General features: G+C 44.4%; 1 protein-coding gene across 3 annotated transcripts in view; it reads right to left on the bottom strand.

Annotated features, from left to right (window-relative positions):
• Positions 1–13646, bottom strand: part of rnf38 (ring finger protein 38) — a 44347-nt gene that overhangs the window by 15896 nt on the left and 14805 nt on the right. For all 3 annotated transcript variants that reach the window (XM_080721057.1, XM_080721058.1, XM_080721059.1), the window contains exon 3: positions 11591–11652. In XM_080721057.1, the coding sequence (XP_080577183.1) occupies positions 11591–11652 (62 nt within the window). The remainder of the gene's footprint in view (positions 1–11590; positions 11653–13646) is intronic.

Genomic DNA, 13646 nt, shown 5'->3' with positions numbered 1-13646 from the left:
TTTAAAAATACCAACATTCCCAGCTCCCCTCAGATCCTCTGGGAAGCCATTCCAGAGGCTGGGATCCTAGTGGGCTGGGAAACGACCGCCTATCGGTCATACTTGTACCAAATAAATCAATTCACCATGCTGCACATGCCTTCTGGTGCACTATTCAATACTATTGCACAATCACACACACACACACACACACACACACACACACACACACACACACACACACACACACACTACACTCCTTTGTGACTCATGGCATTTCCTCTGCCCTGTGTGTTTTCTGTGTGTGTGTGTGTGTGTGTGTGTGTGTGTGTGTGTGTGTGTGTGTGTGTGTGTGTGTGTGTGTGTGTGTGTGTGTATCAGTGAAAGAGTTTTGTACATGCGTTGTGAGTGTTGCGCCACCCGGGTTCAGAGGCCTGGAGAGGGACGGGATGGGGTGGGGGGGATCGGTTCAAAGTCACTTCCGCTCCGAGCGAGGAAATCCAAATATGGGATGTGAACACACACACACACACAGGCCCATGTGCGAGTCATACACAGAATCCTCCTCGCGGGAATAGCTTGAACAATACTTTCTGAAAGAGTTGCAGTAAAACTAATCGGTTACACACGCTTATCCATACAGTCACACAGGTTAAACTAATCCGTCCTGATAGACGTGTCATACACTCTGCTTGGGAATCCAATACACTCATCTTGTGAGTCACTGCTTACCGGCAAATGCTGACTCTGAGACCAGGCTGTGCTTTGCCAGCCATGACTGCACAGTGAGCACACACACACACAGTCACACTCTCCCTCTCTCATAGAGCTGGGCAATTAATCAAAAACATATCGAAACCGATATCTAGAACCAATAACCGACTTAATCTTGCTCGTGTAGGGTTTTAATCGAGAAATAGTTTTCCCCCTTCTGCCCTCTATAACAGGGGTCTTCAACGTTTTCAAGCCAAGGACCCCTTAGCTGAGAGAGAGATGAAGCAGGGACCCCCACAACCTGTTCATAGATTCCATATAGTTTCTTTGTTTGACAGCATAATCATCAGTGTATTTTGGATTCATGTCAATTTGTGTTTTCAGATATGTAACCACTTGAAACATCAATACTTAATAAACTTGACCTTTCACTCTGTACTTAGTCTGCTCTTTTTCCGCTCTACACCGAACCTCTTTGCCGAAAATAGCCAATCTACAAGCTCACAACGCGCGTTGTGAGCTTGTAGATCTGCTATTTTTGGCCAAAGTTCTATTGATTTTAAAATTATTAAAATGGACACTAGGGTTCAAGTGGTTAATCTAAAAAAAGGAGACAAAGATTTGGAGGACCCCCTGTAGTAAGGACCCCCTAGGGGTCCTGGACCCCCTGTTGAAGACTCCTGCTCTATAACAATGAATCAAGATTTTTTTTATAATAGACTAAATCTATTAACCACTTAACCCTGTATTATGCTTCTTTGTACAATGGTAGCAAACAGAGGTAGTGTTTCTTCTTTTTAAAATCGTTCACGTAATGGGGCAAAAGTTTGAAACAATCATGATCTCGTTTGGAAGTCATATCTCTCTCTTTCAAACAGGCTGACAGTCGCTTCTGTCATCTTAGCGACTCCCCCTCACTGAAACCTTTGGTTCTGTTCCGAGGCACATACAACAGCTCCCTATAGAAACACTAAACACATTACACAATGTTTCTGCACACTTCTACACAGTCCAATGCTCAGTGTTCATGGAACTCTGACAGTGCACAGACAGAACGTAACCAAATGGACCGTCAAAGTTGGCCTACATCAACACTGAGGATTTTACTGTGTGCTCACACATAAACACCTTCGTGGTGGCTCTCGCTCTCTCGCGCTCTCTGTCTGTCTTTCTCTCATCGTGGGAGAGGCACGTTTTAACAGTGTGATAAAAATGACTCAGCGGCTGTGACTTTTAACAGACGCACGTGCATGCACGCGCGCGCACACACATACAAACACACTGGCACAAACGCTCAGCAGCCTTGAGAGCAGCATGATAGTTAACAGGAAACAGCTGGAGATCAGACTGCGCACACCATGGATGTATTAAGAGAGCTCGTGCGCGTGTGCACACACACTAACACACTCATAGAAACGCCCACAAACAGGCGCACATGCTCGTTCACACGCGGTCAGCTGCCACCGTGCAAGTACAGCCCGTAAAGAACAATGTGACGTCTACACAAAACATTCTGCTCCTCTGGCAAGGATGAACTAACAGTCTTCAGGATGCCACGCTCACACAATGTGCCCAAATCTCACTCTGTGCCTGTGTACTTGTGTACTTGTATACATGATACTTGACAGGTCAAATGTGCCCAAAATGTTATCGGTGTTGTTGTCGGGTGGAAACCTTGTATGTCCAAAACCATTCATTTTGTATTTATCATTTTAAAAAGGATTTAAAATAGTGAAAATACCCGATCCACAAGCAGATCAGATCTGCTATTTTCAATAGTCTTGTGCGACAGTCTGGTATGATGTAGCAGGGCTTTACTTTACGAAAGAAACTTGGAGATGCGAGGTTTCTGCCTGACAATGACGATAGATTATAATTATAATATTATGTTATGATTTGAGTTGTTGACCTTGTGAGGACCGTTTTCCTGGTCCTCAGAGAATATCAAGAATCAAATATGACTTTGGGATCACAATTGGGAAAAGCTTCAGGCTGGGTTTAGGTTTAGGAGAAGACATTTCAAGGTTAGGTTTAGGGGTTGGGGTTAGCTTTTCCCGTAATTCATACCTAGTTGTGCAGTGAAAAATAGCAGACAGACAACAGCAGACAGTTGACGATCGCCAATTTTACATCTATTATAAGCTAATTTAAATGCCGTCCTAAAAACATTTATCTCCTAACAAGTATAGTAAGCTTCAGGGACATGCAGAGAATGTTAGAGAGGCAGGGGCTGACATTTCTAAAAGGGCCTTTTGGTGAAAACATCGAAAATAGCAGACCTCCAAGCTCACAACGTGTCGCGCTGCGATGCGTTGTGAGCTTGGAGATTGGCTATTTTCGGTGCGTGATACCACACTGAACTAAGCATAACCAGTAAGACTCCCTAATCGGGAGATAAGCGACCGTAGGTCTCGCTAGAAGAGGGCCATGTGAGAAATGAGGGGTGGGGTCTCCGCGTTGCCTTGGCGGACGAATAGGTACCGGCCCCAGCTCTCCCGGACGCTCCTAGGCCGAGTTAGGGCATTTTATGTGAGCTGCAGTGGAGGGGGTCCTCCACTGGGGGCGCCACCACTTTTGCATCCGTTCTGGAGTAGCAGGAGTGGGTGGTCCCCAGGAATTCCCCGTGAGCAGCCCCGTGGGGGTGGTCATTTGGTCATTTTTGCACATTTGGTATTTCTTTTACACCTGGGGGTCCCCCAGGGACCTGGGGGTCCCTGGAACTCTGGGGGTCCTTGGAGGTTGTAGTTTGGCAGGTAAGGAGTGTGTGTGCAAAATCTGGCATGGATCGGGGCAACGGTTGCGGAGATATGAGCAGGGCAAAAGTGTGACGTCTGACGTGTGACGGACGGACTGACTGACGCACGGACACCTGGTGGAGCTTTCTGTAGTAAGTGCGACCTACGGTCGCAATCAAGTCAATAATGGCAATGTGGCGTACAGCATGGATTTCAATACAGAGGGCAATTCTTTCAACATAAGATGCTGCATTTAAGTTCAGGAGAGTTTGCTGCCTTCAGGTATGGCATGGAAAGAGGGCATATGCATTTCTTTCACCACCGTCAAAAAAACGCATTCATGGTCTGGGGAGGCACTTTTTACAGACGGATAAAAGGGCAGGGGCTCAAGCCCCCTCTGATGTTATGTGTGCACGTTCCTGGTAAGCTTACACACTGTGCCCAAGTCTCAATGTCTGTGACCCCCTCCTCCCCCCTCTCTCTCACACACATACAAGTCTGAAACCATACACTGCAGTCATGGATTGGCACAGGATTTGACCTGAGCTTGGCCAGCTTATGAGAAGCCCCAATGATAACAATGACCTCACTCTGTCTGGAGAAGAAGGAGCTATATGATAGGAAAGAACCGGTCAGATCAAAAGAGAGAGAGAGAGGAAGAGACAGATGGACGGACATAGATGAAACGTTAAAGACTGTGTGTGTGTGTGTGTGTGTGTGTGTGTGTGTGTGTGTGTGTGTGTGTGTGTGTGTGTGTGTGTGTCTCTCTCATTGGCGTTTGGCTCCTACTGTCCAAGCCTTTGTTAAGCTATACTAAAAGTCTAAACCTCCTACCTTCTGCCTCTATCTTGCTCAATTTCCCTAATTTGAAGGCATATCAGCTGCCATATAAGTAACGGTTATACGGTTTTCTTTGATAACGCTCGTGTTTGATGACTGGAGGGGTTTGCTTTATTGCTTTATTACCTCTGGTCCCTGAGAAAGTGCTGCAACCATTTGCCCATGCCAGTTTGGACAGGGAGAAAGAGACTAATCCAACTCAGAGGATTTGAGCCATAGGGTTTTCTGTGGGTTCTCAGAGCAGTTGGGCTTTTGTCCCAAGTTGGTGTCGGTTGTTTTAACCCATTTAGGCCTAGAATTATTGAATGCTTTAACCAGTGAAAAATAGCAGATATACAAGCTCACAGCGCGGCACCGAGTGCCGCGCTGCGAGCTTGTATATCTGCTATTTTTGAAAAAGTCGTGAAAATGTGTGCAAATCTTTGAATAATTATGCATTTTCAAAGCGAACGTTTGTAACTCAAATTTTGCTTCTGGGTGGTCCCTGGAACTAGATATTTTGGGGGTCCTTCACATGAAAAGGTTTGAGAACCACTGACACAGTAGTCTCTCAAGAACAGACTAACTGAGCCCCGTTTAAGTGAAAAGGACCTTTTCTTTGACGATGGCTGGCCAGATTGCTGACATAGAAACATAGGTTTTTCAAAGAATCTTAGAAGGATTCAAAAGACACTTATAGAATCGGGTCAAAATTCAAATTTTCACGATTTTTCAAAAAAATATACAAGCTCGGAGCGCTTGTATATTCATGGGTTGCATTTGTAGTCCTATACCAGCCATGTTGAGGACCAACACAGGTGTTCTGATTGGTGTAGAACATTAGTTCTATGCCAATCAGACAAATTGAAAAACCTGTGTTGGTCCTCATCATGGCCGTTTAGGACTACAAATGCAACCCATGAATTTGGACTCCCATCTGAACGTATTTTGTGCCAGAGCCCTTTATACAACAAGACTTGTGTTGTTGCAATGTTTCAAAAGATATATTTTTCCAACGGGCATTGTCTGCCAGCAGTCAGCAGACATGTGCACACAGCAGTAGACCAGTACCCAAGCTGGACTGCATTCATAGGACAAAGTGCCCTCTTTATACCTACTGTGTACACAGTCCTTTTCAAAGGAAATGTGTCAGTACATCAGCCATTTTCATTTTCATGCTCTGAATACAAGCTCACAATGCATTGTGTAAGCTCGTAGATCTGCTAGTTTTGGAAATTATGAATTTGTTTAGAATTTCTTATCCTACATGCCCAAAATAGGAAAGACAGTTGAAACTGGTTAATTGGTGGAGAAAAACCTCCAGAATCAGAGAAAACAATATTAAACATAATGCCACTGTCGTATTTCACATTTCTTCATGAATTAATACCCTATACTGAATCATGTTACAAGAGCGGGGCACAAAAGTAACGAAAATAACAGATCTACAAGCTCACAACGCGCCAGGATGCGACAAAGAATCGACATGGTTTCCATCCAACAGCGACAATAGACTCAACATACATTTCTACATGGGATAGTGGCACCAGTCATCTACCTCCCCCCTCCCCCCTCTGTTCCTCTCAACACCACCTCCCTCCCTGCGCACCCACCCCACCCTCCCTCCAGTCTAGCTCTGTGCCCAAACCCCAAGGGACGCGGACTGTGCCCATTTTCATATCTAAGCCAGCCCCTTCCAGCCTACGCTGCACCCCCACTGTCATCTCCTCCCATCGCCCCCCCCCCCCTCTCTTTCCATCAGATATGCTGTACAGGTCCCCCCCCCCCTTCCCCCTCCCTCACTCTCTCCCTCCGTCTTGTCAGTCTGTCTTGCCCTTAAATCTGAGGGGGCATGGCAAGAGTTCATTGAAAGGAAACACACGCACACGCACGCACACACACACACACACACACACACACACACACACACACACACACACAGTCTGTCGAGCACATGCAGGGTATTGCCCATTAGTATGAAAGTTTGATGGGCCTGTCTGCCCGCGTTAGAGGAAAGGGCCAGTGTGAGACAAAGAGAGAGAGTGTGTGTGTGTGTGTGTGTGTGTGTGTGTGTGTGTGTGTGTGTGTGTGTGTGTACCCCACCTCCAGCAATAAGTAAAAATCACACCCGTGTGAACTGAGCGGTGGTCGTGGAAGCTGCGCAACAGCACGTGTGTGTGTGTGTGTGTGTGTGTGTGTGTGTGTGTGTGTGTGTCTGGCCTGGCCTGAACAACAGCGCCCCTCCCTTAACATGTGTGGTCAGAAAAGGTACTTCAGGCTACATACAGACACGCACACACACACACACGGACGCATACACACACGGCCACGTATAGGAGACGGTGTAACCACCGCTCAAAAAGCAGCATACAGTCTCTTGTTGAGAGAGAATGCACATTGGGAACACACACACACACAAACACACACAAACACCTTGTTTAAACATGTCTGCACTACAACCAGAAAGAACAGAGAGAGAAAACAGTGACTCTGTTTCATCATCAGTCCTCCCATATGTACACACACACACACACACACACACACACACACACACTCACTCACACACACGGGAACAGAACTGCTAGCTCCCTGCAGAAACATATTCTGTACAGCTCCATGGCTGCTATTACATTCTGCAACGTTCCACTGTGCAGGGACCACACACACACCCTCCCGATCCATTTCGACTGTGTCCACATCCGGCACACAAGCGCACGCGTGCACGCACCCAGTACTAACTGGACACACACACACACACACAGTACAAACTGGACACACACACACACACACAGAGTCACGCACACAGTACAGACTGGACACACACCCTTGAAGCATTGAGAATAGACACACCCTCAAACATTCTATTTCACTCTGTTCACACTTGGAACACACAACCGCTCGCACACACACACACACACACACACACACACACACACACACACACACACACACACACACACACACACACACACACACACACACACACACACACACACACACACACACACACACACACACACACACACACACACACACACACACACACACACACACACACACACACACACACACAGGAAGTGTGGAGAGCAGCTGTTCTGGTTTCCCCGTCAACAGTGAGGCACAGAAAACCAAAATAAAGACAGGGCCGAGCCCAGAGAGAGCTATCTAACTAACACACACTCACACGTGCACACTGACGAAATAAGCCTCAACTGGCAGTCGTTCTCTCAAACGCTAATGAACATTAAACAGTGTTAATTCATCCATTTTCTTGACTCCGAGATCGTGCACATAGAACCAAATGGACATCGAAGAAGGGTCCATTTGGTTCCATTTGCACATAGGGCGGTCACGATTATGACATTTTACATGACGATTAATTGTCACTCAAATAATTGCGATTAGCGATTTAATTGTGTTTTTGTTGTTGACAATTGGATTTCTGTTTGGCTTGAAGGCTTCGAAGTTGCACATGGCAGATATGACACATAACCTAAATATACAAAGAAATGAAGGACATATTTGACAACTTTACACTTTAAAAAGAACATTGATAGTGGAAATAGCCGATCTACAAGCTCACAACGTGACGCGTTGTGAGCTTGTAGATCTGCTATTTACACTATTTTTTAAATGTTTGAACATATATAAACATTTTTCAACATGTTAACGATTATGACGATCATCACAAAATAATTTGCGATTATGTAAAATAATTGCGATTAGACGATTATGTAATAATTGTGACAGCCCTATTTGCACAGTACACTCCCTGCCATAAACGAACGCTATGGATTTTACTGTGTGTGCGTGTTGTTCCATGCTGGCACAATGGCTATTTGCTTTTTCCAGCTTCATTGATATTAGCAGACATGCTTTTCTCTCTTTAAAAAAAAACACACACACACACACATTCTGTCAACTAGATTTCAAAGCCCACTTCATTTCCTCCGCTACTGTTACTCCCTTCCGCCCCCACCTCCTCCTCCCTCCCTCCCTCCCTCCCTTCTTCCTCTCTCACCAACCAGGCCCACAGCTGGAGGTGAAATCATTAGCAATGCCCCCTCCCTCACAGCTTTCCTTTCCTCTCTCCCTCCAAGGCTTCTGCACAGGCACGTGCACACAGACATCAAAGGGGGGCTTGAGCCCCTGCCCTTTTATCCGTCTGTAAAAAAGTGTCCTCTCCGGACCACGAATGCTGTTTTTACTACGGTGAAAGAAATGCAAACGCCCTCTTTTCCATGCCATACCTGGAAGGCGGCATTCAAGAGAATTGCCTTGTCCAAACTCTCATGAACTTGAATGCAGCGTCTTGTGTTGAAAGAATCGCCCTTTCTTTGTAGAAGTCCATGCCGTTACACCAAATTCAGTGTGGTATAACGCACGGAAAATAGCCGACCTCCAAGTTCACAACGCGTCGCGCAACTTGGAGGTCTGCTATTTTCAATATTTCCACCAAAAGGCCCTTTTAGAAATGTCAGCCCCTGCCTCTCTAACATTCTCTGCACGTCCCTGCTTCTGCACCACCTCCACACCCCCACACACACACTCACACCAGTATCCTGCCTCCTCCTTCCTCCCTCTGTTTTTCTTGCGGTCCCCTCCTCATAATAGAGGCTGTTCCTTTTTCCAACGGGTTACGCTCCAGTGACAATGTCTATTGATTATGGGAGTAAGGACTTGGGTGATATACTTTTACCTTCATGCTACTGTACACAGTAAAATCCCCCAGGGTCCATTTGTGGGTCCATTTGGCGACATTTTAAATGAACAGAGAGGGTATTTTACTGCGTATGTTGCTGTAGGGTGGTGGGCACACAATAAGGATTGTTAAAACGCTAATCAACAGCACTTGACTAATACCATGTTTCCCTTTGTATTATCGCCATATAAAGAACAGGATAAATAAAACAAGACTAAAAGTCTAAAAGCTCTACTACTTATTATACCCAAGGTATTTGTACTTTACTTGAGTATTTCCAAGTATTTCACTTCTACTCCACTACATCTTGGATACAAATATTGTACTCCACTACATTTATATGACAACTTGAGTTTAGGGCTGTCGCAATTATTACATAATCGTCTAATCGCAATTATTTTACATAACAATTATTTTGCGATAATCGTCATAATCGTTTACATGTTGAACATTTTTCTTATATATTCAAACATTTAAAAAATAGTGGGAGCTCACAAGTGAGCCTGTAGATTTTCCACTATCAATGTTCTTTTTAAAGTGTAAAGTTGTCAAATATGTCAGTCATTCCTTTGTATATTTTAGGTTATGTGTCATATCTGCCATGTGCAACTTCAAAGCCTACAAGCCAAACAGAAATGTAATTGTCAACGACAAAAACACAATTAACTCACTTAGCGCCGAGCGACTTTCGGGGCGACTAACTAATGATGGCGTTTAGTGCCGAGCGACTCGGAGCGACTTTTATATAAAAGCATTGTTTAAGCTTTTAATTTGGGTTGATAGACGGAGCGGAACGGTTAGCTTACCTTCGACTAGCATACAGATGAAAACCGTGAAAAAAAAGGATACGATTATGACGTCACCTTTAAGCCATAGCTTCCTGTTTACGTAGGCCTCTGTTAGCCGCTAGGCTCAATGCAAACCATCCGACCCTCACGTAGCTTCACTAGGTCGGATTTTGATTCGGAAACTTTCTGTGTGGCATCTATATACGTTCCGATGCCCATACCAATGGTGGTTTGAGACGATCAAGCACGAATTGAGCAGTATTGAGCTCAAATGGCGGCCCGCGGCCTGTCCATTGAATGTCAATGGAGAGCATGTCATTGTACCATCCTGTTATGTCATGAACCTTGTTTTTTATTCTGACTTAACATGGGACCATGGAAAGTCTATGAGCTATGGCTCACTCTAGTGGTCATCTTGTGGCATCCGCAGGCACGTGTACCTGTTTATGTAATGTGATTTTGGGGATTCAATATAGCTATTTCCTGGCGTTATAAGCGCAGATTCATATTGAAATCTGGCTCGCTCGGCGCTAAGTGAGTTAAATCGTTAATCACAATTATTTGAGTGACAATTAATCGTCATGTAAAATGTCATAATCGAGACAGCCCTACTCGAGTTACTAGTTACTTTGTAGATTGATTATACCGGTAATTGCAAAATAAACATTAACCACTTCAACCATATATACATTTGGGCCATTTAAAAGTACTTTTTCCACCACTGGTCTTGAGCTCTGCAGTGTAAGCTCTGCTGTGCTCATGCCTCAGTATGTACATGGTGCTCGTCTTACCCTCCTAGCTGGGCCTCCCACAGTGTCAGTTTGCTCACCAGCAGCTCTGGCTGCCTGCAGCCTGACGCAGCGCAAGGCCACACACACCATTTGCCTTCCAGATATCTTGTTTGGTACTTAAGTGTTGGACAGACAGACAGACAGACAGATTGACCAACCTAGCCATCCTTAGAGCCCTACCACTGGCGAGGCCAATAGATTATAATAAAAACGTAGAAAAACGGAAGAAAAACAGGGTTCTAATTTTATATTCTGAGCATGATTCACAGGGGTTTGTGAGGATCCTCCACGTCATATTTTCGTGCTCCAACACAGCTCTTCTGTTTAAACAGCTATGACTTCAGTGTGGAAACATGAAAATCACATTCTGTGTATGTCATACACACACTATTAGGAAACAGTAAGGTGTGTGCGCGTGCGTGCGTGTGTGTGTGCTTACAGGGTGGTGCGCATTTTTCATTAATTCACTCAATTGATGGAGACTTTTCTCTACTCTAATATCTGATTGAGGCTGTGACCCTGGTCAGTCACTATGATTCCATACAGATTTATGTGCAGTTAGCACTAAATTGAAAGCTCTGTTCTGTGAGGACCTGACTAGCACCCACTAGAGGCCGTGCTGCTCATTACACCAAACCAGACTGAAGTTTGGGCAAAAAATTGCCAAGTTCCAAGACAGACAGACAGACAGACAGACAGACAGACAGACAGACAGACAGACAGACAGACAGACAGACAGACCGACAGACACAGACAGAAAAGAGTTGACATTTTGGCTTAAATGTGGTATAGAGGAGAGGTCATGGGGTCATTCAAACAGCAAAAGTTCATCCTCTGGTGAGCATTAATGTGCTCAGCTTATTTCCTCTAGCACCCAAAGGTGGCACTAGAGGAATGGACAGGAAGGGGGGGGGGGGGGGGGTCACTCAAATCAGCAGCAATCCAGCCTGCTCTGGGACCAAAGTGTTGGGTGGACCAACAAACCAACCGTGTGTGTGTGTGTGTGTGTGTGTGTGTGTGTGTGTGTGTGTGTGTGTGTGTGTGTGTGTGTGTGTCTCTTACCTTGTCGCTCTCATCTCCATATGCGTGGTCAGGGTGACAGTGGTAGGCCCCTCCAATGGCTCCTATACAGAGAAGAACAGAGCAGAGGATCACTCACACACCAAGATTACATGACTACTACTACCTCTATTCATGGTTTAAGCCTGGTGGTTGGAATGTAACCTGACCACCTGTGAACCGTAGTTTGGGTTACAATGGACGGCACTCAAACTCTCAAAGAAGGATACCACCGATCTTATCCACCAACCACAGAGGCTGGCTACTCCCAAAACACCCCCAATTTCAACATTCTGATTGTTTAAGTGTAGTTCACTTAAACAATCATGAACTAAAAATGACTGCTGGTTATCTGACAAGTCGGCTTGTAGACTAGTTTATCATTTATTAAATTGCGGAGCCATTTAGTGCTGGGCCATATGCTCCTTGAGAGCTGAATCTGAATCCAACTCCCATCTTGTCTTTCATGTCTCTCCTCTCTCTGGCCTTGGTTTCCTGTCTCTCTACTGCACTGTGACTCTCCAATCTGAAATAAAGGATAACATCTTTTAATGACATTTTGTGTCTGACTAGTGGTATTCTGAAAGTTCTTCCTCGGCTTTCTTCATTTCAGCCCAGTTAAGAGAAGTAGCTATTCAGAACAGGACTGCTATGTGAATGACATAGTTGATCAAAAAATATTTGAAATCAACAAAACTAGTCGAGCCAAGGCTGTTCATAATCAACTCAATTATTTCAATGACCTGAACCGACCAGTCTATGGTTGGGATCCGGAACTGGACGAACAAAATCCAACATTGAGGAACCGGAACCGGTCCGTTAGGGCTGTCACAATTACATAATCGTCTAATCGCAATTATTTGACATAATCGCAATTATGTTGTGATAATCGTCATAATCATTTACATATTGAAAAATGTTTATATATGTTCACACATTTAAAAACTAGTGGAAATAGCAGATCTACAAGCTCACAATTAAAGATCGGCTATTTCCACAATCAATGTTCTTTTTAAAGTGTAAAGTTGTCAAATCTTTGTATATTTAGGTTATGTGTCATATCTGCCATGTGCCACTTCAAAGCCTACAAGCCAAACAGAAATGTAACTGTCAACGACAAAAACACAATTAAATCGTTAATTGCAATTATTTGAGTGACAATTAATCGTCATGTAAAATGTCATAATCGTGACAGCCCTACGGTCTGTTACATTTGGAACTGTTTCCAGAACTGGTCACACCGCCAGTGCTGGTACTGTATGTTGATGTCACCACGTCTGCTACAATTGCAATACCGGTGGTTCTCAAATCCTTTATTTAAACCATAACTAGTGTTGAAATCGAACCAATTGGTTCCATTTGTACTCTCAGAGTTACAGACCTGTAAGGATCCATTTGGAACCTCTTACGTAACCCAGAGGGTCCCTGGACCCCACTTTGAGTATGACTAAAGTATGCAGTACTGTATGTATGATTGATATTGCATTTATCACAAATTCTAATTAAGGCCAAACATCGTTAAAAGGGAACCATTAAGGAATCAGACCGTTAAGAGGGAATCGTTAAGGAACTGGAATTGGTCAAATTCTAAAGGATCCGAAAACTCTCTCTCAATTTGATTGGCCTATTGTTTTCAAACCTATTCACAACTTAAATCCAATCTATCTGGCTCTTAAGGGAAAATAAACTAAATCTTCTCTTTAGGCTAGATAGACTAATACGTTGGCCACTGAATGTTGGGCCTTGATCCAAATACATTTAATCCCTTTGTTATTGTTCTTGTCCAACACAATTTAAAAAACAACAACGTAAAACAACAAGTGACGGAGAGTAAAAGGTGTCCGTGTGAGCGAGTGTGACAGAGAGATAGAGCAAACAACACAAAAAGGAGATTGAAATAGGAAGAGTGAAATACATATGGTATAGTCTTGTCTCTAAAATCAGAGGCTTGAGTACGCGCGCGCGCGCACACACACACACACACACACACACACACACACACACACACACACACACACACACACACACACACACACACACACACACACACACACACACA

The sequence above is a fragment of the Nannobrachium achirus genome (genome assembly GCF_963921795.1).
Source record: "Nannobrachium achirus genome assembly, chromosome: 3".
In the NCBI taxonomy this organism is placed as follows: domain Eukaryota; kingdom Metazoa; phylum Chordata; class Actinopteri; order Myctophiformes; family Myctophidae; genus Nannobrachium; species Nannobrachium achirus.
Note: the sequence above shows the minus strand (reverse complement) of the source record. Positions and strands in the feature narration are given on the sequence as shown.